A 23,880-nucleotide genomic window follows, 5' to 3' on the forward strand; every position below is an offset into this window, starting at 1 on the left:
CCCCCCCCCCCCCCCCCCCCCCCCCTCACGGCGCTGCTGACATCCTGCTACCGCTCAGGCACGCAAACTCGTCGAAGCCTTCTACTGTCGGCAGCAATCAGGGCAGCCCAGGGCAGCCATGAGCTTATCCAAAGGTGGCGGACAGCTCGTGTTTGTGCATGTGGCGGTATTAGAATGGTACGCCTAATTCGGCATAGTAGCTTTTGGCGTTCAATGAGGTTGCGAAGATCAACACGTGGGGGAGCGAACGGCCATGGTCGACTACCAGACGGGCCAGCCAACTCCAGGGCTCGATTCAGCCACGCGTGGCTTTCCCTTGGAATCTCGGAAGATGTTTTGATGCAGCCTGCACGAACTCACAAGGAACCGGATTTCATAAATCAAGATGCTGTTGCCCACTCATCGCAGCGTTCGCAGCTGAACGACCTCGGAAGCATCGCAGACGGGAGGAGCCGGAGAATGCACCATGATTTGGACATCAGCGGCAATCACACATTCCAAAGGACTCCAGTGATGAAGGCCTGGACGCTTGGATCGCGGCAATGAACGCCACCAAGCCTGCCCAGGTGACTTCGGCGAACCAAACGAGATTGGATGCGCTGATTGAGAACGCACGAATAGCGCCAGTTCGCATGCGTCCTCTTCTGTTGACCGGTTTGCCTTGTGGTATCGGGCCATGCACGCTGTCTGAAATCTGCCTTCGGTAGTCCGTGTCATGGTGGAGGCTGAAGCTTTGCGCATTCACAATATGAAAGATGCTGCCCCAAGGCGGTTCTGCACGACAGACTCCGTTACATACTGACTATTGCCGGAACCCTCGCACGTAGGTACAACTACCATACTGTTACAGTTCTGTCACCCCTATCGCTACAATGGGCCTCCGTAAATGGATCATGCGTCCAATGAGAGGCCACCAAGTTGGGGTGCCGGACATAACAACAGGCGGGAGCGGTATACCGGTAGGTTTCCCTCTGCCACTCGTAGTAGTCCTAGGATCCATCTTCTCTCGCTAATCTGATGGACAGGAGATAAGGCGTCGACGGTGGACTCTCGCGACGATTGATTCAGCGCCCTTCCAGGTCTGGGTAGTAGTAGTAGCTGGGATCGGCTTCCTAACAGATTCGTTCGGCCTTTTTGCTTTGAATGTCGTTACCCCCATGCTCGGTTATGTCTACTGGCCTAATCGCAACGAAGGCGGTATACCCTCGGTGCCGTCCTCTGTCAAGACAGCCATGATGTGTTCCACACTAGCGGGTACAATGGTCGGCCAGATAGGATTCGGCTTCGCGGCAGACATATTGGGCCGACGAAAAATGTATGGTCTTGAGCTGGTAATCGTCATCGTTGGCACAATGCTGCTGCTCATGAGTTCGAACGGGGAGAAGAACAGCATGGCAATTGGAGGATGGCTGATCACCTGGCGAGCGATCATGGGTAAGAAGCGAATTGATGTACGAATGCATCGTAAGACTGACGATAACTAGGGATCGGTATCGGGGCGGACTACCCTTTGAGTGCTGTAGGTATTGTTTCCAACGTGGCCGTGCTGATGCTAATCGTGGGTTCAGGTCATTACTGCCGAGTTCGCACCTCGCAAACATCGTGCGCGAATGTTGAGCTGGGTTTTCTTCGCCCAACCTGTTGGACAGCTGCTCGCCAATGTTCTATCACTTGCTGCAGTGGAGTCGTACAAGCCATGGATCAAGGAGGCCACGCAGTCTTGTCAGCCTGCCGACTTGGAGTGCTTCCGAGCTATCGATCGACTTTGGAGGCTCGTAGTTGGGATCGGCATTGTGCCGGCTCTCATCGCTCTGCTCTTTCGATTCACGATACCAGAGAGTCCGAGGTATACGCTGGACATCTTGCAAAACACAAAAAGCACCCTCGAAGATACGGCGAACTACTTTGGTGCGCCCGGAACAGACCCCGAACATGGCGAGAGGGAACTGCTAGATCTGGCTGCAACACAGGAAGTTCCGAGGCCTGTATCGAGGCAATCGACCAACGCTTCGGCGATTGCACCCGACGAGGAGATTGAGAGCGACAGTGACTCCGGACACCGACTCAGTGACGTACATCTTCGTCCCGCCGCAGTGCCTCGCGGCCGGCTTCCTCCAGGCGACCCGGATTTTGTTCCTCCACTTGCCTCGTGGGCCGACGCAAAACAATTCTTTGTAGCGGAAAAAAACTGGCAGTACCTTCTAGGAACGTCGTTGGCCTGGCTGTTTCTCGATTTCGCGTGTAGGTACACTGCCAGACCACTGCGGTAAAACCACTGACTTTGAGACAGTCTATGGGTTGGGCCTCTCTTCACCAGAAATTGTCAGCCACATCTGGCAGGGAAACAACAACAGCAGATCTTCCGTCTACCAGACGTTGAGTGATAATAGCAAACACACCCTGGTGATGGTTTCCATAGGGACAGTTGTCGGCGGCCTGCTAATGATCAAGATTGTCAAGCATGTGTCGCCAAAAGTGATTCAGTTCTGGGGGTTCTTGGTTCTATTCGTTCTCTTCATCGTAACCGGAAGTGCTTGGACCAACCTACTCGACAGCAGTCGCTCGGGACTCATTGTGCTTTACGTGCTCAGCCACATCGCCTTCAACCTGGGACCGAATGTGACGACTTTTAGTAAGTGATATCCGTGTGCGACCTGTTGTGAAATATCTACTAATTTCGTGCATCAAGTTATCCCTGCCGAGATATTCCCTACGAGGTACCGGTGCACCTGCCACGGCATAGCTGCGGCTAGTGGCAAACTCGGGTGAGGACAAACCGCGGAAGAACTGCATATGAGACATTTACTGACTTCGAAAACTCGCACCATAGGTCTTGGGTGGTGCAAGTCTTTCTGGCATATGCATTCCAATCCGACAAATCCGAACCCACTAGCGATTTTGAATGGGAACGCAAGAATTTCGGACATATCCTGCAAGTAATGAGCGCTTTCATGCTAGCAGGTGCCGTAACAACATATTTCTTGGTCCCGGAAACAAGAGACCACGATAACAAGAGTCGGACACTGGAGGTTTTGGCGTGTGGCAAGAAGGTTATCGATGAGCTGAACCGCCAGCGGAAGAAGGAAGATGAAGACGACTGAGATGGATTGTACCAGAATGAACTTGATGAAGTTAGGGAAGATACGGTAGTCGGTTGCGGATGATGAAGCAATGGACAAGCGTAGTAGCGTAGTCGGCTGAATGTTGATGATGCAGTACCCAGCCACCCGGCCCCACATCCCTCCAGGGCTGGTCAATGACGCAGGAGGCACGTTTGGCGCTAATTTCGTCCGGAGCTACGCAGCTTCTTCTGACCCTCACGTGCTGCTATCTTGAGTACCCACCATTGCGAAGCCTGGGCCCCGAAGACGATGGTGTGCTTCCTTCCATCAGATTCCATCGGAGGATGCTAGGAAAATGACACGGACATGTCTCCTTCTCTCAGTCAGGACGTTACGGGACCGTCCGGGAGGGGGATATAAGAGAAGAGGCTTGATGGGCAATGTCCGAGATGTTGCATAATGAATGATGGTAGAACAAAAAGATGACTTGGGAGAACCGATAGCTGCCTGCCCCTGTCGTACAGCTCTTCGAAGCGCCTTCGCGTCTATTGCCAAAGCATGGTGATTTTCTTCCACCATGGCCCTTTCATATTCATTGTTCGCGCCGGCACCTCCTCAGCAAGGACCTGATCCATACCCGTCTTCAGATCTACCTCTGCTGGATCATAAGCCCAACTATCGCTCCAGGCCCAAATCCGATGCCCCCCATAGAACAGGAAGAACATGGGAATACCCACGTACGCAGTAAAGAAAGAGCTAACGTCCCACTTCTCAGGCCAGAAGACATCGAACCCGTTGACCAAACAGAGAATTGTAAAGCTGATGATGACGCACCAAGCACCCCACTTGTTCACCGGTGAGCGATATGGAAGATCCGTGATGTTTTGCGTTTCGCAGGCTTTCCGGAAGCGCAGAAAGATGATGCCGCAGCAGATCCAGGAGATGAATCCAGACGTGTTTGTTAAATTCACGAACCAGTTAAAGACGACCGCACTCTCGCTGCCTACGTTTAGGTATGCCAGAACGCAGAACAACGAAGAGGCAGTAACAGCCCAATACGGTACACCGGACTTGGTGCATGCTTTGAAGACGGAAGGTGCGTTGCCAGACAGGGCGAGCGCGTATAGCGAGCGCGAGGACAAAAATAGGAAGGAGTTTCCGGACGACCATGCACTGATGATGATACCTGCGTTGATGATGCTGTCCAGCACGGGGATGCCAGCGTTCTTAATTCCTGCAACAAAGGGCGACGAGCCAGCTCCAGAACCACCAGACGTAATGATGGGGTCGTCGGAGGGGCAAATGATTCCGATAGCCAGTACGCTGCCAACATAGAAGAAGAGTAGGCGGTATATGTATCTGCGAGCCGCAGTAGGCAAGTTGCGACGCGGTGACTGCATCTCGCCACCTGTTGCAACGAGAAGCTCGGGAGCAAACGTGAAGGGGAACTAGACATGAGGGTCAAACAAGTAGATATAAGGCTTCGGCGGAAGCATGCTTACAGCAGAGAGTACCATAGTGGATAAGAGGGCCACAAATCGCCCAGCATTCCCTTCTTCTAGATACGTATTCGCCGCGCCAGGGTTCTTCCAGTACCGGAAGCCGAGTCGGTCATGCTGTGGACCGCCGCCTTTAAGATAAATGTATAAAGTCAGTGGTTGTATCATACGCAGTTTGTGCAGGGGTATTACTAACCCCAAAACAAAACAAATGACAGAATCAGGAGCCCTAAAATCATGATAACCTTTGTTCCGGCAAACCAGAACTCTGTCTCGCCGTAGAACCTGACTGGAAAGCAGTTCAGTCCAACGATGACAATGATCATGACTGTGATCCACACTGCGATGTTCACGGGCGGGTTCCAATACTCAATGACCAACCCGGCTGCCGTGATTTCGTAAGGCACAAGGATACCGAGCGAGTAGAAGTATAGCCAACCCAGGCCGAACCCCATAGAGCGCGACACATAGCGGTAACCGAAAAGGTTCTGAAGGTACAAGGTCAGTCGTGTGTCAAATGCCTTGGGTACGGCCACAAGTTACCATGGAAGACCCCGGGGTCGGCAGATAGGCCGCGACTTCAATGATACCCGCAACGGTACAGAAGATCAAGAATGACATGGCGATGTACGTGGACAGGATGAAGGCCGGGCCGCCACGAGCGAGGGTTTGGCCTGAGCCGACAAAGAGCCCAGTACCTATTGTGCCACCCAACGCAATCATTTGAGCATGTCTACGTTCCGTCAGTCTTTGAGGATATAGGGTATCAAGAGGGGTCTACTGACCGTGACTTCAGACCACGCTGCGTAGTCTCATAACGCTCGTCGAATATCTCTCCCGCAACAATCTCTGGATCGACAGCGGAGCTTTTCCTGCGACTCGCCGTATGCGACTTGCGAACATGGCCAATGCCATAGTCCACGCTCTGTTCTCCGATAGCCGAGTCTTCTGCCTTCTTCTCGGACATGACTGCTTTTGGGACTCTGACGGTAAACAATCAGTCAAGAAGTAGAAAAGGGAGTTGAATTGTAGATAAGAGTCTTGCATGCAGTCGGATCAAGTAAACCCGGTCAGCATGCTAGCCGTGTAACTAAGGAATGCTTGTCCAGCTGCGATACGTAGTCCCACGCGGATTCACCAAGCCGGATATGATAACCCCAGATGAACGCTGATATGGCTTTCTCCATACGCTCACGTCAAGCCGCGGACGATGGTCCGGTGGAACGAGTCGAGACTGGCAAGGATACGAACCAGGGCTGAAGATAGGCGCCGATAAGGACAACGGCAAGAGAGTACAAGAGCTGATAAGCTTCTTCAGTGTTCATAGACGAGCTAGGCTACTTGTAGAGATGTTCGATTCCATCTGCACATCCGTGGGTGCAGCATGGAACTGCGCAGCTGCGTAGAAGTGCTTGTGTGCAGGTGGTCTCGGAAGGCACGACAAACACGCTCGCACATAGAACATGCCCAGGTGTGCTTGGCGAGCCTTATATCTTGGTATCGAATCAGGAATCGGAGTACGAGATATAGCCCTACAAGAAGTAATGATGCACCAGGGATGCCCACTGACACGGCGTGTTGTTATCGCAATCGTCCGAACAGCGCCGTCCAAGCCTGTTTCGGCTAGCAATCCATCTAGCTGAGAGAGGCAGCTACGGTTGTCATCATTCCGCCATACATGTTTTAAGCGTAGGCAACACGCTTAAGTTTCGGAATATGAGTGATGTAGAGCAGCTGTCGTAAACGCGACCAGCAAGATTAGCGCACTTTCCGCCAAGGGCTTTTCGCATGTGGAGTAGACGGGCCAAGGTACGATGGCTATTGAGCACCATGCCAAGAAGGTGTTACTGCATGGATATGGGAGTTGCTACAAGATTTCTACCTAGCTACATCTCGAGTCAACGGGTAGTGTTGTAGGTGTCGGGATAGACAGGCGTGTCGGAGACTGTGTGACCGATGCAACCCGAGTGTCTTTGGTGTATTCCTGCAAGAGTATGACTCGTTTCACGACACAACTTGATGGTTTGTGACTACAATAAACATCTCACGTTACTGTCTGGCATCAACTGACAACCTCCTGGCCTCACCATGTCAATTCCTTCTGCGGTCTCTTGACCATGCCTGGAGGTACACAACCCCACGAGCATACGCTAACTCTCAGTGGAAGAAAGTCACCTGAGCCCCGGCTCCAAAATTCAACCCACTCGGCGCGTGCCACAACGTAATGCTTGCGACAGACATGGCACTCGCGGAAGAGACCGTATCCGTCGGCAGCGTTCGCTTCTGCTCGCGAGAGAATGGCTTCGACCATGGGGAGAGCACACGGGCTGAGGTAGTCACGTATTTTGTGCGGCTCCAAAGAGTGAAGTGCCATATGCAGGGTCGTTGTGAAGAGGGAGGAAACTTTGCTTGTGCACGGAGGGACGAACCACGGTGAGGAAGGTAGGCCGTATGTACCCTGATTCGTCTCGATGATGACGGGGTAGTGTTCCTGGTCGGAAGTAGGGAGCTTTGGAGAGCCCTTGAGAAGCTTGCCATCCTGCCCATAGTAAGAAACCAGAGTCCGAGCAATGTACCGTGGCGCGTGGGCAACGGCATCGCCCTCTACTAAAGCCTCTGGGCGCAACGAAGGGTGGTGCGAATAGAAGCCAACATCTTCAGCGGCGCACTCTGGGGCGTCGTCTGCACCGCCAAAAGAGTTGGCCCAGGACTCGAAATAGCGGATGCGCCAGACAGCCTGGTCGCGGTCTTTGCACGTTGCCAGCGTTGGATAGAGATGAGCGAGCTGCTTGTTTGCGTCTTCTCGTACGCCATCGAGGTGGTGAAGGGGCCCTTGGTGTTGCTTCTGGTAGTCGGTGAGGGAGAAGCGGCGGAAGGACATTGGCTGGAGCAGATCGGTACCCATGAGAGTGAGGCGGGTCATGTTTCCATGTGGGGCAAGAAGAGTGACGATGTCGAAGGGGAGGTAGTGAAGCTTGTTGAGGGATACGTCGAGGGCCTCGAGCTTGCGCAGGCGGCTGATTTGCTGGGGAAGCTCGTCGATGTCGTTCTGGCGCAGATAGAGGCCAGTGAGATCGTCGAGGTGGAACAAAGCGGGCACGAGGCGACGGAGCTTGTTCTTACCGAGGTTGACGTGGAGCCTGGGGAGCAGAGAGCGGTACTGGCCCGCCGTGGGGAGCTCGTTGTCGTAGACGGGAGGGTGGCTGATGACGGAATTGAGCTCGCCAATGCGTGTGATGTCGCGGTCGGCGAGGCCGAGGCCAACGAGGTCGTACGACTCGCGGTCCGCGGCAAGGCCGTCGTCGATGTGCCGGTTGAAGACGGCCGCTGGAGCGGCGTGTCTCGCCACGTCGACGTCGACGTCCATGGCCTCATCGTCGGCAGCTCGCGCGTGGAGCGAGCGGGGGAGCGAGACGGCGGCGCGGAGAGAGGCTGGCGGCATGTACGGGGGCGGGGGCAGGTCGTCGCAGCTGCTGGTCGCGTCGCTGAGCATGTAGATGCCCGAGTCCAAGTTGCGCGCGAACTTGGTCTTCTTGACTTGGGGGCTGGCGTGGGCAGACGCGTGCGTGTCCCACCACGCGCCCTTGCGCTTGTTCTTGTGTATGCGCGGGGACTCGTAGTTGGCCACGTCGACCGACTCGCACGAGTCGTCGCTGGAGAAGACGGGCGGAGGGGAGCTCGACTTGGTGGTGAAGGCCGTGGGGTGCCGCTCGAAGAAGGGGCTGGGCGCGAGGTCGTCGGTGCCCGCGCACGGCGGCGAAGAGGGCAGCGCCTCGTCAAAGTCCATGGCGAGCTGCTTGTCGGCGTCGTCGTCGTCGTCGTTGCGCAGGAGAGATGCCGCTGCTGTGGGAGGAGGCTGCGCCGACGCGTGCCACGGCCTCGGCAGCCACGAACCCCCCGTCATAGCTTCGTCCAGGGCTGCCGATACCACCCCATCACGTGACTATCCCAGATGAGCGATAGGTCCCTACCAGACCTCGGGAACCTGGAGAAGAGCTGCGTGCGTGACTGGGGCACACGAAGCCGAGCGGACAAGCATATCAAGACGCAAAGGGCGTGGGTGAGTATTCAACGGACCCAGACTTGATGTTGACATTTGGTTTAGTCTTCAATGCTCTCCTAGCATGAGGTGAGGTTGCGGCGACGGTGTACTGTGAACCACGCTGTCGGCACACGTCGGCCCGTCTGGGGCAGGTCATGGCACGATGGCCCTACCGCGTCGCACACAATCGATGACGCGACGGCAAACAGGACAGGAGGCGCAGCGATGCCAGGATGTGCACGCGAGGCTTGTCATGACTGGGCGCTGTCTGGGCGGATGCAGTCGCCGAGCCGCGTTCGAACAGCGTCCTCAGGCAGTGCCGGGCGAGAGTCTTGCCAACTGTGGTAGACAGGCGTCGCGACAGACACAGACCTGGACCCAGCTACGGGAGCAGGGTGAGGTAAGCCGGGCCGCTGGGCAGGCACGCAGCGTGTTGGCACTTTCCAAGCTTGGCGCCCCATGTGGATCATGGCGACAGCCCTGGAGGGCTGGCGCGGGTCCAAGACGTCGGACAAGACGTCGTCTGCTCGGCGTCGTTCCGTATACGCTGGGTACGGGGCGCGGCATTGGCGTCGTGTCTTCGCCATCCATGCTTCAAGACGCTCTCTGCGCCCTTCCACTCTCCGAAGAGAAGCAGGATGCCTCCACGCGCGGCCTTGTAGCGACTGCGACCCCATCTCGAGACGACGCTCGAAGACTACACAGCCACCATGGCGGGCGCAATCGTGAGCCAGACATGGATCCTCACCAAGAAGACGCTGCTCGTCGTCTTCGTGCGCCACTGGTTCTTCACGAGTGTCCGCGCATTCTGGGCTCCCATTATCTTTGTATGTCGACGCCTCGTCGCTCCCCGCACAACAATGGCTAACCAGGGCTCTGCTGCAGATGTTCTTCATATCTTATGCGAAAAACTTCTTTGTCCCGCCGTCAGAGTACGGCATCGGTGAGCCGTCTCTCATCCGCTCCTTTCCCGAAGCCCTCAGTGCTGCCCAAGGCGGCCGTGACAAGGTCGTCTTCGTCAACAACGGACACACTGGTGGCGAAATTCAAGACGTTATTGCACAGCTATCCACCCAGGTCCGCGACGCTGGCCTGCAGGCCGTGACTATTCAGCAGGATGTTCAACTGCTTTCGACGTGCGAGAGCTCGCTGCGGGGCGCCAGCACATGCTATGGTGCAGTGTCCTTCCTTTCCAGTCCGAGCCAAGGCCAGGGCGAGAGCTGGAACTACACCATCCGATCCGACGGAGCGCTGGGAGAGGAAATCTACGTGGGCCAGGACGACAACGATGTCCAGATCTACATTCTGCCCTTCCAGCGCGCCATCGACCAGGCCATCGCCTCCGTCGAGGGCTTTGCTGCCATCCCCGCCACCGACGAGTACCCGTACACAGAGCGTACGCAGCAAGAATATGACGATCGCATCAGGACCCTGTACATGGGTGCACTCATCAACATCATGGGCGTGGCTCTGTACATTGGCGTGTGCGGCGTCACCTATCAGCTCACGGGGCAAATGGCCGAGGAGAGAGAACGCGGCATATCCCAGCTAGTCGAAGCCATGTCGCCCGCCAAAAGGCCATGGCACACGCAGTTTGCCCGTCTTCTGTCCATGCATATTGCGTTCGACATCATCTACTTCCCGGGCTGGGTCATTATGGGCGCCATCCTTTGGGCTCTGGCTTTCCAAACCTCCAACCCTGCCATATTGATCATCTTCCACATCCTTGCTGGCCTGTCCTTGACCAGCTTCTCCATCTTCGGCGCAGCTTTCTTCCGCAAAGCCCAACTATCTGGTATCACCATCGTCATCGTCCCGATCCTCCTGGCCATCATCGCCCAAGTCGCTGGACCTTTCAGCACAGCTGCTGTATACGTTCTGAGCCTGCTCTTTCCGTCCATCAACTACGTCTTCTTCATTATTTGCGTGGCCCGTTTTGAGCGACAGCTCGTTGGAATGAACCTCGTCCAAGCCGCGCCCGACTACCAGGACCACATCTGGACTACTCCCGGCATCGTCTTCTGCATATTTGCCATTATACAGACTTTTGTGTACCCTGTTCTGGGCGCTCTTGTTGAGCGCTGGCTCTACGGCACCGTTTCGGCCGACCGGAAGACTACAACGTCTTCGCCGGATCACAACATCATCCTGACAAACTTTTGTAAGCACTGGACTCCCAGTTGGTTTCGCAGCAACGTCCTTACCAAGTTCGGCGTCAAGCCACCGGAAACAGTCGTCGCCGTGCAAGACTTCAGCATGAAGGCGCGCAAAGGCCAGATTATGGTTTTGCTTGGTGCCAATGGTAGTGGCAAGTCCACCACGCTGGACGCCATCGCGGGTCTCAACTCCATCACTAGTGGAGCGATCGAGATTGATGGCACCGGAGGCCTTGGACTGTGCCCCCAGAAAAATGTCATGTGGGATGAGCTGACTGTTTACGAACACGTTCGTATCTTTAACCAGTTAAAGTCAACCGGCACCTACGATACCAAAGATACCATCGAAAACCTGATACGCGCTTGCGATCTGGGGCACAAGATCAGAGCACAGTCCTGCACACTTTCTGGGGGTCAAAAGCGCAAGCTTCAGCTGGCCATGATGTTCACCGGCGGTTCAAAAGTCTGCTGCGTCGATGAGGTGTCGTCCGGATTGGATCCACTCTCGCGAAGGAAGATCTGGGAGATTCTACTCGCTGAGCGGGGTGACCGCACCTTCTTGCTCACGACACATTTTCTCGACGAGGCAGATGTCCTTGCCGACTACGTTGCCATCCTTTCCCGCGGTATCCTCAAAACGAAGGGTACTTCGGTTCAGCTCAAACATGAAGTCGGCGCTGGATACCACGTTACTTATCCGAAAGACGCTCCTGTCAAGCCCCCAGTGGATGCCATCAAGAAACCGGCACCTTCCGAAGGCATGCTACAGTACCAATTCGATAACGCACTGCCCGCCACCAAATTCGTTGATATTCTGAGACATCATGACGTCAAGAACTACGACATTGTTGGCCCGACATTGGAGGATGTCTTCCTGGCCAATGCTGAGGAAGTCAAGGAGTACAACCTAATGGACGCTGACCACGGTGGGCAAGCTGGAACCCCAACGTCGGACAAGGATCGAGACGTACCTTCAGATCACTCTGACACCGACAAGACGCTAGAAATGAGCAAAGGTCGTGGCACTAGTCTACTCAGGCAGATACTCATACTTGTACAGAAGCGTATCACCATTGTCAAACGCAACTTTTGGCCCTACATATTCGCTTTACTCCTTCCGATTGTGGCGGCGGGACTAGTCACACTGTTCCTAAAGGATTACGAGGCTGTTGGATGCGATCCTGGAGCCAGCGCTAACGACCCTACCATATTCTCGCTTTCCAACGTAGACGATGTCCCTCTCATCCCCATCGGTCCGGCAAGTACCGTCGGTCCTGCTATCGACACCATCATTCAACGAACAGGAGTCTCCGAGGACAGTTTTCACCTCGTGGACACACTCGATGAATTCAACGACTACGTCAACACGCGTTTCCGCAACATCACACCCGGTGGCTTCTTCCTAAATGATAACGGCCCGCCACTCATGGCTTACCTTGCTAATGGCGGTGTCATCGGTGGCCTCATCACACTGAATACTCTCGACAACATCTTGACAAACATCACCATCTCCACACAGTACCAGCAATTCGCCGTGCCATTTGCTCCTAATATGGGCGACACGCTACAGCTGATCTTGTATTTTGGCCTGGCCATGTGTGTCTACCCAGCGCTATTTGCTCTATATCCGACACAAGAGCGGCTTAGGAATGTCCGAGCGCTGCACTACAGCAACGGTATCCGGGCTGTGCCACTGTGGCTGGCATACACGGCGTTTGATTTCCTGTTCGTGCTTGTGATCTCTGCCGTCACTACAGGGATCTTTGCTGCAGTAAGTTCCTATTGGCACATACAAATCTGCATGGCTAACGTTGCTACAGGCTTCCGATGCGTGGTATGCACCAGGGTACCTCTTCGTGGTGTTCTTTCTCTACGGCCTGTGTGCGACGCTCTTTGCTTACCTAATCTCCATTGTGGTCACGTCGCAACTGGCGGCATTTGCCTTCGCTGCTGGAGGCATGGTGTCGCTCTACCTGATATACTTTATCGGTTACATGGCCATACTGACTTACGCACCCGCATACGCCATTGACTCCTACATTCAGTACTTCCACTGGACTGTCTCGTTGATCTCGCCCTCAGCAAGCCTACTGAGGACGCAACTGCTTTCTCTCAACTCTTTCAGCGTACTATGCGATGGCAATCAAATTCCCAGCTATCCTGGCGCTTTGACAGTGTACGGAGGACCCATTTTGTATCTCATTGTACAAATCATATTGCTTTTCACCGCTCTCGTGTGGTGGGACTCGGGCTACCGACCCGCGTTTCTCAACCGAGAAAAAAGCCGTCAGCAGCACTCGGAAGAAAACGTGGATACCATCCCTCCTGCTGTCGCTGCCGAAATAACACGCGCTGAGCAGAGCAAAGACAGCCTACGTGCGCTGCATTTACACAAAACGTTCGGCTCCAATCACGCTGTGAACGACATCACCTTTGGCATCCCCCAAGGCCAGGTTTTCGCTCTTCTTGGTCCCAATGGTGCTGGAAAGTCCTCGACTATCTCGCTCATCCGTGGAGACATTCATCCTACGACACACATCAACGGAGGTGGTGACGTTCTGATCGAAGACATCTCAATCATCAGCAAGCGTGCAGCCGCACGAGGTCATCTCGGTGTGTGTCCGCAATTCGATGCCATGGATTCAATGACAGTAACGGAGCATCTGTACTTCTACGCTCGCGCTCGCGGCGTCCCCGACCCAAAGACCAGTGTTGATGCGATCCTCCAGGCTACCAGTTTGGGGCGCTTTCACGACCGTCTCGCGTCCAAACTCTCGGGTGGTAATAAGCGGAAGCTCAGTCTGGGCATTGCATTGATGGGCAATCCGTCTGTTTTACTGTTGGACGAACCGTCCTCGGGTATGGATGCAGCTGCGAAGAGAGTCATGTGGCGCACACTGCTCGGTGTAGCGGCACCTGGGCGTGCCTTGTTGATCACCACTCATTCCATGGAAGAAGCGGACAAGCTCGCCACCCGCGTCGGTATCATGAAGCGCAAAATGCTTGCGCTGGGGACAGTCAGTGATCTAGGGCAGCAGTATGGCGATGCTTGGGTCGTACAGCTTGTGCTCAAATCTGCACCCGAAACCACAGAAAAAGAGATGGAAGCCGTAAAGCAATGGGTTCAGAGGAAGATTCCCGGTGTTCAGCTCGACAAGTGGGGTTCGCGAGGTGGAGGCCACGGACAACTCCGATTCAAAGTACTCAAGGCTGCTTCCCCCGAATCGACTGCATCGCCCGCGCATCTTGACAATGCTCAAGATGGCAAGGTCACCGAAGCAGAGGTTCATCAAATCAACACTTCGTCCTCAGCTGCTTCAGCATCTGATCTAGGCGGCATTCCCGGCCTCATCCAGTTGCTAGAATCTAATCGCCAAGAGCTAGGCTTGGAATACTACTCGGTTTCGCCTACCACCTTGGACGAGGTGTTCCTCCGTGTTGTTGGCGAGGAGGAGGAAGAGACGAGTGGAAAGAAACCAAAGGGTACAAAGAGGAATGGATGGGGTCGCTTCATATGCTGTGGCTTGCTGCCTGCTTAGAGTGTAAACACTGTCGCAGAGACAAATGCCAGGCAAGCAACGAGCAGTCAGGATAATGAGTGATTGGGAAACTTCTCCCTGAGCCTTGACGTTGTATGATACCACATCATTTAGCTTCTGTATATAGCTTGTCTAGTTATCCCACTTTATAATAGTCGAGCCCTAATCCTTTCGCCTTGAAGCTTGTTGGGCACGTTCCGCAGTCCTCACACGTCTTTTCCCAAATTCTCAGAATCGACTAGTGGAGTCTATGGGATGCTGGTGTTAAGATAACCCGACTTCGCCGTGAGTTCTCGGTAATCCTCAGCCCTTCTTTGTAGCGTCGCGCACCTGGTCACTCAACAGGCCATATTGTACCACTCACTATCTGGTCGATATACTTTTTCCCAATAAAATTCTTCATGCCTCTCATTTGAGTCATAGCTCTTATTGCTGTCGAACAGTGTCTCGGTGTATAATGCAATCTTCTCGGTACTGAGGTGCTGCTACGGGATTAACTGCTCTTCCTTTTCTCTCAGATGCAGCCAGCTCTCTAAGATATCGAAGATCATTGAGTAGACTTCATGTCTGGATCGTTTGTTCAAGCGACCACGGTCGACAAGCGTTGCAGTTCGTATGCGTGTTCATCAGACGGCTCTACACACATAGTCAAGTCCAACCCAGGTTGCGAATGAGCGCTCCAGACATATCGAGGAAGACGCACATGTGTGGTGACTCTAGGGCAGGGGAACTCTGAAACGGATTTGAAGATTTATTTACTTATAATTATGTAGACAACGTAATGTAGGCTGGCCTGCAGCTACTACAATAGAGGAGATATAGATATATAGCGCATCACGTGAAGAGGAGTCTACACACCGACACTGGGGTCTAAGAGATGAAGTACTTTGCTTGCACCGCGCGAGTGGCAGCCCCCTTAGTAGCCCCCTTGGCAGCAGCAGCAGCAGCAGCTCCTGCTCCTGCTCCTGCTGCCGCTCCAGCCGCCGCACCACCAGCTGCCATGTTGCTCATAACAAATCGCGCAGCCTGAGCCGCGTTAGCACCATACGACAGGTGAGGTGCCAAGATGATAGGCTGGCCTGCACAGATGAGGTCGCCAGGTGCGCAGATGATTTTAGTGTTTGCTGCTGCGACTTTGCCGACCGGTTTGCCGTTGTTTGGGTCACCGAATATGACTGCGCTAGACACAAATGCCGAGTCCTCGGCACTAAGCATATCAGCAGCATTGTGGACAAGCTGACCACCTTGTCTAGATCTCTTGTTAGACTTGCGAATCATGTGAAAGATATTGAGGGCAGTGTGTTACTTACGAGTAGCCTGCCATTACTAGTGTAGTGTCTGGGCATTGGGCCCGAACCTGTCCGACCATCTGTGCCATGAGCTGGCTGCCTCCTTTGTCTCCACCAACAAGAAAACCAGGCACATCTGCTGGGTACTGGATGCCCTGAACAGCGACGTTACCAGCACCTCCCATCATCGCGCCAAGAGCGATGGCAAAAGGTGGTCCAGCAATTGAACCCATATTGCCCAACTCAGTCGTTCCGCGGGCAAAGAGGACAGTCATGGGCTTGCAGCCGCCGCCGCTCTTCACATCATTTTGTGAGATTGAGGCGAGGGCGGCAAGTGTGACTGACGGTAGGAAAAAAATAAGGAATTTCATAATGATAGAGTCGTCTCGCTTTGTTCCGTCAAGGAAGGGATATTAGGGTATTACAAAGTATTATGCGAATATGGATAAAACAAGTAGGGGTATTGGAAGAGAAGATATGGAATGTATGGACTGCTGTTCACCACAAGAAGCATGCGACAAGCCCCTTTATAGTATCATATAGCAAGATGCCATGGTTAACGCTGTTCATTTAACCACCGCTTTTTATGAGTTTGAACATGTAGTATACTCACCTGTCATGTTTTCACTTGTTTTCCAAAGACACATCAAACGTCATGCCAGACCGCATGTAGCACGCATACTGGCAGTCAAGAGTGTCGTGCGACATATTCTATGAGCCCTTCCATGTCGGTTCAAGCTCGTCGGGAACGGGGTTGGGGCTAGAGCTACATGCCAGTAGCCGTTGTTCCCACGCACCTGGCCAGGTCTGCGACAGCTGTTGCCGAGGTGGACGAGCGATGTGCATGGGCAGCAGGAACGATCGAGGCGACGAGCTTCATATGGTGAAGCTGCCATGAGATTTGTGGCGGTGTCTCCTGTCCCTGAGTCTGGTGCTCTGTCGTTCGCGTGACTTGTCGTCAACTGCCCTCTGGATTGCGCTCAAGGCTCCCGACTTTGCGCTTGGACAATGTGAAGGGCCAATCGCATCCCACATAAGTATGTCTGAGCTGAATCAGAGTTCTCGACATCTCACAACGTCATCGGCAACCTGGTGTTCGGCCAAAACCATGTCTCATGACTTTGGGAGTTGTCGCATCGCGTCACATGCTGTGGCTGTTTCAGAAACCCGTTCCATGCCTCCACACCTCGAATCGTCGTGCGTTCCAGAGTCCAGGCCAAGCAACGTTCCAAGCCTACGGTAGCACAACATGCCGGCGATGGAAACAACATGGTGCGCATATATCGTCGCGAAGATGCCGCGGTCCGCAAAAGCTTGGTGGAGTCTTGCAGTCAGCCAGGCGGCCAAGGACTCGGGGAAGGGCGATGTCGAAGTAGCTGTGGGCCGACAGATCATGGCCCAACATCCTTGGCCACTGCTGTGAGTCTGCGCTGATCAGGCCCGTGCAACATGTCTCCATTTTGGACGTGTTGAAAAAGGCTGAACGCTGGTAGCAAGGCGAAATAAAGGGCGGCAGTGCCTCTTTGGTGTTGCGCGTTGGCCGTAGGAACCACCCCGCCTTCGCCCTAAGAGGAAGATGCTAGCGACTGTGCAATATCCCGGTCTGTGGTGGTCCATTTGTATAATTGTCTACGACGCAGCCTCGAGTCCAAGTGTTGGTAACACACAGGCAGCATGCCTCTTCAGGTCCACCGCATAACCTCGGCAGCCGACTTTGAAACCTTCGTCGCCATACAGATCGCCGCCTTTGCCAACGGCGGTGGTATCACTTCCCTGCTCACGCCTAACCCCATCACCGACGAGTACATCCAAAAGTCTATCGAAAAGCACGTCAAGTCTTGGCGCGACGAGCCTGACGTTGTGTATCTCAAAGTCATCGATACCGACGCCCATGGCAAGATGATCGCAGGCGCCAAATGGCGCATCAACGAGCGGGAGCGCAGTGAGGGAGAAGCCAGCAAGATGTATCCAGTGCCAGATGATGAAGCCAAGGGAAGACAGGGCTTGCTAGACTTCATGGTATTCCTGAGTCGAGTAAGAAGGGAGTACATGGGAACGAAGCCCTTTTACTGCTAGTATCCAGCGCGCTACGTCGGAAGGTGTTGCTGACGGACAACAGTTTTGCATATCCTCGTAACGCACCCAGATCACCACCGCCGAGGTGCAGGATCTATGTTACTTGAGTGGGGTACCAAGCAAGCGGACCGCGCGAGACTACCTGCCTTCTTGGAGTCGTCCCCGATGGGCAAGCCTTTGTACGGGAGAATGGGATTTCAAGCTAAAGAAGGTAAGTCTTGAGCCTGAAAGCATACATGTGCTACTACTTCTGCGTGTATGGCACACGCTAACTCTATGCTCTCAATGCTACAGTGGTCACGTGGGACTTGTCAAAATATGGCTTGGAGGGGACAGATACCAGTACAGTGATGCTTCGTGAGCCCAGCATACACGCGATATGAGGTGCTATAGATGCGACCTCGTGTGCAAGAGAAGCCGAAGGCTGTTGGAAATGGCGGGTAAGGACACGGCACCTCCAAGACGTGTGCGCCCGCACTATTCTCTCTAGCAGCCTCTCCACGAAAGAGACGTCGCAAATCCACTCCTTCTACATGATATATCTGTTCCCCACCCTGACTTGGACTTTCACGCCTCTTTTGCTCAAAGCCTCGACCCTTCTTGTGAACTCGTTCTGCTCTTCATTCTTTTCCAACGCCAGAACCTTCGCGGTTTCCTCCAAAACAACTTTGGTCAACTGGTCCATCTTATCTAGCGCAGCCAGGAAGCGTTCACTCCTATCTCCGCTTTGTTTGCTTTTCGAAGCAATGCAGGGCTGCACAAGAACAAAAGCCTTGATCTCGGAGATGGCTGGTCCCGCACACCAAAAGAAGAGATCCGCAGTCTGCAGGCCAAGGAACTTGAGGGAGAAATTGGCGCAAATGTAGGAGAGACATTCGGCCCGTATCTGGCGACAGACGCGGAAGGCAGAAAGATGCAGCACAGATGCGGCGAGATGCTCCGGCTTAGTGCAATTTGCGATCACGAGCGAAGAAAGCTCTGGGTAGATGGCCATGGCGTAGATCATATTTCGTATCTCGCCTGGTAACTCGAGAAATGCACCGTGTGTCTTTTGTGACTGCATTGGATTAGCTGGCTATATTGACTCAGTAACGACACGTTGGGTGTATGTTATGTACGTGTGACGCTAACCCACTGACGCGGAGCTGTTTGTGGCGCAACCATTTGGTCCTCATTGTCTTCATCATGTGCCGGAGAGAGACGTTTCTGGTGGCAGGACAGGGACAAGGGATTAATACAGCTTTCGCAATGATGGGGACTGCGGGCAGCTGCCGCCTTACCGCAATGATGGGGACTGCGGGCAGCTGCCGCCTTACCGCATTAGGATAGTCCACCTTGATGATCGCAGCGCGCCTGGGTAGCTCTCTTATTAAGGCGTGATGTGGACGGAAGCTGCCTGTGCATACAGGACATACGGCGTAACGCTTACTATCTCCTCCGTGACTATTACACCTTTGCGCCAAGTACCTCGTTTGCGGTCGCCTATCCAGGGCTTTTCTGGCCGTCTCTCGAAGTTCAGGCGGACACAAGCGCATATTGCAGAGTGGTGACGGCGCGCGAGACCAGCGGCCGCGGCGCGTCGACAAGCAATTGCGGAGTTCTCGGAGGTGCCAAGACAATGTCACAAGTTTGAGACAGCGACTTGGCACTCTCGCTCCTCAACCAAGCTCGCCACGATGCTCTCGCGCACGTGTACACGCTCAAGCGCTTTCCTGGGAGCTCGCGCTACACCATGTCCTTTTGCTCGCCCCCCACCAGTGCTGCTCCGACGCGGAAAACGCACCAAAGCCAGCTATCCCGATGGGTCGGAGCACGATGCAACGACGAAATCCAAGCCCTCGCTCCTAGGCCGGCTCAGAGGCTCACGCTCCATCTTCGAGGATGACGCGAAAATGGACCAGGCAATGCGTCCGCTGTCCGATGCCGAACTCGAACGCGACGACCTGCCCGTCATCAACTGGTACGAGCAGGACTTGGACAAAGGCACGCCGCAGCGCCTGATTGAGCGCATAGCCACGCCCGAAGACCGCAAGAAGGACAGAGACATGTACCTGATGATAGAAGAGTCTCGGAAGAACCCCGACCATGACGACGCAACTTTGAACCGGCGGCTCATCGACAGCCTCCTGACAAATCCAAACTTCGCCGAACTGACGGATGAGCTCCAGCTCATCAAAAAAGGCATCAAGTCGAGGGAGGAGCTCCAGCAACTGAAACAACAGGGCGCTGTCAAGGCAGAGGCAGAGAGCAAGCAGTTCAACGCCGGCTTACGGATGGCGACACTTGAAATACTACAAGACGTCCTCGAGGACCCGGACATCGGAGACGCAAAGGCCGACCTGCAAGCGTGCATCGACCACATGCCTGAGGTGGAAAATATAGACAATCCCGTGTTCCAGGCTATGCTGAACAAGGCAATGCACAAGCTTGAGGGCAACGAAGCTATGCAGAACAAGGTCGCCGCTATGCGTAAACGCCCCGACTCCGAATTGGAGCGCGAGTGGCAGACTTATCAGAGAGAGACCGAAGACGCCATTGCTCAAGCAGAGGCTCCAAACGAGGACCTGACTATGGCGACACCCGAAGACATGCAGGACGTGGACAAGCTCCTGCACCAGATGCGGGATGTCATGAAGTCGTTGGGTGGCGACACCGGGCTCGAAGCCGAGCTCGACGCAGCGATCAACGAAGACTCCACATCGGGTCAAGATGAAGAGGGTGTGTTCGAGCGTGAAATGGACCCCCAAGAATTGGCCGAAGAGCTGAAGAAGCTCGCCCAGTCCAAAGCATCGCAGCCCGGAGAGCTTGTGGAGGACGAAGAAGATGTTCCCGCTGAGCTCCAGGCCAAGGTTGACGAGATCATGAAAGACCCGAAGCTGATGGAGAAGCTAATGTACATACAAAAGCTCATTTCCGAGAACAGGCAACAGCAAGGCCATCTGACTTCTATCGCCCACGAAACTGCACCTGACCCCTACCAACTCGCGGACAGCCGCACTGCGCCGCTCAGCGAGCGTATGGCTGCTGCCCTTCAAGACCCAGAGCACGTTGCCGCTCTCCAACGCCTCCGCGTCGACCTCCCCCCACCGTTCAACATTGCGCCCGCCCTGAAATCGTTCAATAAAGCCATTGAGCTTGCCTATATCGGCGCAAACGATGACATCCGCCGAATACTCTGGCGCTCGTACCAGAAAGCGCGATCGTTGCCCACGTTCCTACAAAACATTGGTGACGAGGCGTGGGACATACTGTACTACTCGCAAGCGGTCACCTGGGGGAGTAACCAGAACCGAGAGAATCATCTCAGGATGCTGCTGGCCGACCTTGAGAGCATAGGGAGAGATGGGCCACCTACCCATCCCAGTACGCTCGCTGATGGAGGTGTTGAGCAACTAAACACATGACCGGCCTGAAGACCAGGTGTAACTGTACGATATGACGATTTATATATGATACCCCACCCAATATATTCGCAATGGAATAGCCCTTTGCAAATGTTGCGCTGTCTTTACAACGCCCTCATCCGCATGCGTTTGCTCCGCCATCTACCTTTGGTCTCTGATACCAGCTCTCATGCAGATAATCTTTCTTTGGTCCGTCCACCTTGTATCTGATCATGAATCGATCGATCTTTGCACCACGAAACTTGAATTCGCAGTCATTCTGATACGTGTCGGGATCGCACCAATGGCAGCCCGTAGCCATCCAGCCGCCAGCCTGGTCATCAGGCGCGTGGAAGCGCCAGGTATTGAATAGCTTTCCGACACTTTTTTCGTCGTCTTCAACAAACCATGCGGTGATCTCATCGCTTGTTTCGTTGTACCTATAGACGTAACGACGGGTCGCAGGGAATGACAGCCCAGCGTCCATGGTGAATGTCCCTTGTTCGATATACAAGTATTCGGAGGCGTAGGTCGCTGTATCGGTAGATTGACGCGGATGGAAGTGAGCTGTACCCACGAATGTGCCACCGGGTGTCTGGGTACGTGAATCAATCTTGCGCGTCATCTTCCAGACACCTTGCATGCCTGTGAACACGGCCGCTGCAACAAACCGAGCATGCTCCTGGGATGCCTCGAGTATTCCGGCAACTTCGCTGACTACTGCCTTGGCTTGCAGACTGCTATCTGTGTGTCGATAGCGCGATGGGAATGCGGGACCCGATTGACTACCGAATAGGGTGTCGTCACGTGAGACGCCCGTTTCTCGTGCGAACTCTTCCATTAGTCCAACGTAATCGGCCATCCAGAACTGCGGCACTTGCAAGGACCTCTGACCCATGGCATTTTGCATATGCCTCGTATCATCATACGTGTACAAGGCGGATGAGAGAGACGCCGACTGCTCAGGCTCTCGTTTGGCCCAGCGTTGCGCCAGAAGTCGAGCCTGCATTTCCATCACGCCCCAGTAAGGGCCTTCGTAGAAACCCACGAACCCAATTGTAGGTATTTGCTGCGAAAAGACGGAACCACGTGACAGGGGATATGGTATGCGCGGATTCGGGTTGTCGCTGCCGTCAGCGAGAAGGGATTGGACACGGGCGTCGAGCCAATCGAGGTCGGCTTTGTAGCCTGTGGCTTCAATGATACCGACCACATCACGCAGTCTGCTCTCGCCCTGTAAAGTGTTAGCCTTTTCGATGCGCCTAGACTCTCGAGTAAGCAGAGTACCATAGCTTTTGCGCCTGGCCCATGGAACCAGGGCTCATATTGGCCAAGACGAATCTCTAGGCAAGCACCGTTGGCTGCCTGCTCGACGTGTTCAACCCATCCCCGGACTGGCACAATGATGCCACTTCTGACAAACTCCATATACGTGTCGGTTATACCGGTGTAGCCAGGGTGTTGTGTCTGGGTCGCCGTGTACGCGAGCTCTGAGAAGCCGACGTCGGCGTGATGGCAGCCTATACTTGATCGTAAGAAGTCGTGGCCTTTCTTTGCTTTTTCTGGTGGAACGGTGGTGATAGCTGCAGAGATGTCTCCATGGCCGCGACGGGACAGATTGTAGAGAATCAGATCAAGGGGAAGGAATCTAGGTGCTGGCTTGAAATGCCCGTCGTGGGTCTGAGGGTCCTGTGGAAGGTAGCGGGGCAGGCAGTAGAAGGGACGATTGATGACGTGGAAAACCCTGCTGTCGGCGTGGGAGGGTGTCATTCCACCAGGCGAGTGCTTTGCGTTGGAGATCTGAGAAGCAGCCTGAGAAGCAGCCTCTGAGCCGCTGATGCCGCCTCCAATCACGACTATCTTGCCGGGGGTTTCCGTCAGGGCAGAGAGAGTCCGAAATCGTGAGGAGTGTTGGATGTTTGAGAGAGGGTGGGAGGGAACGGGATTGAAGGTGTGGGCTGGCTTGTTAAAGAAGCCGCTGGCGACGACGAGTCGATCAAAGGTACGGCATGTTAGCTGACGGGTGCCGTCGGCACTGACCACTCTCCAAGTATGATCTTCTTGCAGTGATGCGCTGACAACTCGGTGCTCGAGGAGTATGTCGTCAGTTAAGCCAAGGGTTTCTGAATACGCCGCAAGATAGCGGCCCACGTGCCTAAAGATGGATGTACGAAGTCAGTGACTGTCTCACAGCATGCTGTACACGGATTCTACCTGCCACGCTTTGGGAAAGACAGGCGGAACAGCTAGTGGATCGGCAGCAGGGTTCGAGATATCTACATGTACCGATGTCCAAGCCAGATCAGAAAAGGCAACAGTGTATCTGCTCAGGTTGGCGCGCATCTCCGGACTGCACTTGTCGCCAAATTCCCCGCGGTCATGTCTCCACATGCCGCCTACACGGTCTGCGGCCTCGTAGACGGTGACTGCGAAGCCGTGCTGTCTGCAGATGTGTGCAGCCGCCAGACCTGCGGGCCCAGCGCCGACGACGCAGACGGACTGTTGCTCGACCGGGGCATCCATGGCCAGGACGGGGTTGGGAATTCGGGGCAGCAGTGTCTGAACAGAGGCTATTCGGAGAGTAGGCCAGCGTTGATGAGGGTGCCCTTGATGGTCTGGAACTGTGTCTTTCCATGCTGGGTAGGCGTTAGCAAAGGGCCAGGGCACGCTGCGGGGGTTCTGGGGCGGCGGACTGAAATCAGATATCGAATGTGGCCCAGGTCAGTGACGGAGCGGTGTTGGTCGAACTCGGAGCGTGCAAAGCGGCGCATGTCTCGTCGTGCGCCTGCGTCGGGGATGCTGGCGGTGCTGCGGACAATGTCTCGCCACAGGGC

At 54.5% G+C, this 23,880-nt stretch overlaps 7 protein-coding genes across 7 annotated transcripts; 3 read left to right on the top strand and 4 right to left on the bottom strand.

The window, feature by feature from the left end:
- Positions 1-872: 872 nt before the first annotated feature.
- Positions 873-3,101, top strand: J4E90_002391 (uncharacterized protein; the record flags this gene model as incomplete). Its single annotated transcript, XM_051431971.1, has 7 exons — positions 873-959; positions 1,026-1,434; positions 1,485-1,519; positions 1,569-2,241; positions 2,291-2,632; positions 2,690-2,765; positions 2,831-3,101. The coding sequence occupies 7 exons, from the start codon at positions 873-875 to the stop codon at positions 3,099-3,101; spliced, it is 1,893 nt and encodes a 630-aa protein (XP_051293393.1).
- Positions 3,102-3,607: 506 nt separating this feature from the next.
- On the bottom strand, positions 3,608-5,528 carry J4E90_002392 (uncharacterized protein; the record flags this gene model as incomplete). Its single annotated transcript, XM_051431972.1, has 5 exons — positions 3,608-4,510; positions 4,565-4,692; positions 4,758-5,049; positions 5,105-5,294; positions 5,347-5,528. 5 exons carry the CDS (start codon positions 5,526-5,528, stop codon positions 3,608-3,610), a joined length of 1,695 nt encoding a protein of 564 aa, XP_051293394.1.
- Positions 5,529-6,644: 1,116 nt separating this feature from the next.
- Positions 6,645-8,465, bottom strand: J4E90_002393 (uncharacterized protein; the record flags this gene model as incomplete). Its single annotated transcript, XM_051431973.1, has 1 exon — positions 6,645-8,465. One exon carries the CDS (start codon positions 8,463-8,465, stop codon positions 6,645-6,647), a length of 1,821 nt encoding a protein of 606 aa, XP_051293395.1.
- Positions 8,466-9,313: 848 nt separating this feature from the next.
- On the top strand, positions 9,314-14,298 carry J4E90_002394 (uncharacterized protein; the record flags this gene model as incomplete). The annotated part of the gene is made up of 3 exons (XM_051431974.1): positions 9,314-9,430; positions 9,489-12,530; positions 12,580-14,298. The coding sequence occupies 3 exons, from the start codon at positions 9,314-9,316 to the stop codon at positions 14,296-14,298; spliced, it is 4,878 nt and encodes a 1,625-aa protein (XP_051293396.1).
- Positions 14,299-15,168: 870 nt separating this feature from the next.
- On the bottom strand, positions 15,169-15,958 carry J4E90_002395 (uncharacterized protein; the record flags this gene model as incomplete). The annotated part of the gene is made up of 2 exons (XM_051431975.1): positions 15,169-15,547; positions 15,609-15,958. 2 exons carry the CDS (start codon positions 15,956-15,958, stop codon positions 15,169-15,171), a joined length of 729 nt encoding a protein of 242 aa, XP_051293397.1.
- A 3,505-nt stretch (positions 15,959-19,463) lies between these two features.
- On the top strand, positions 19,464-21,067 carry J4E90_002396 (uncharacterized protein; the record flags this gene model as incomplete). The annotated part of the gene is made up of 2 exons (XM_051431976.1): positions 19,464-19,467; positions 19,512-21,067. 2 exons carry the CDS (start codon positions 19,464-19,466, stop codon positions 21,065-21,067), a joined length of 1,560 nt encoding a protein of 519 aa, XP_051293398.1.
- A 115-nt stretch (positions 21,068-21,182) lies between these two features.
- Positions 21,183-23,569, bottom strand: J4E90_002397 (uncharacterized protein; the record flags this gene model as incomplete). Its single annotated transcript, XM_051431977.1, has 3 exons — positions 21,183-22,280; positions 22,334-23,024; positions 23,250-23,569. 3 exons carry the CDS (start codon positions 23,567-23,569, stop codon positions 21,183-21,185), a joined length of 2,109 nt encoding a protein of 702 aa, XP_051293399.1.
- Positions 23,570-23,880: the final 311 nt, after the last annotated feature.

Source organism: Alternaria incomplexa, assembly GCF_024043165.1.
Source record: "Alternaria incomplexa strain BMP 0042 chromosome Unknown scaffold_3, whole genome shotgun sequence".
In the NCBI taxonomy this organism is placed as follows: domain Eukaryota; kingdom Fungi; phylum Ascomycota; class Dothideomycetes; order Pleosporales; family Pleosporaceae; genus Alternaria; species Alternaria incomplexa.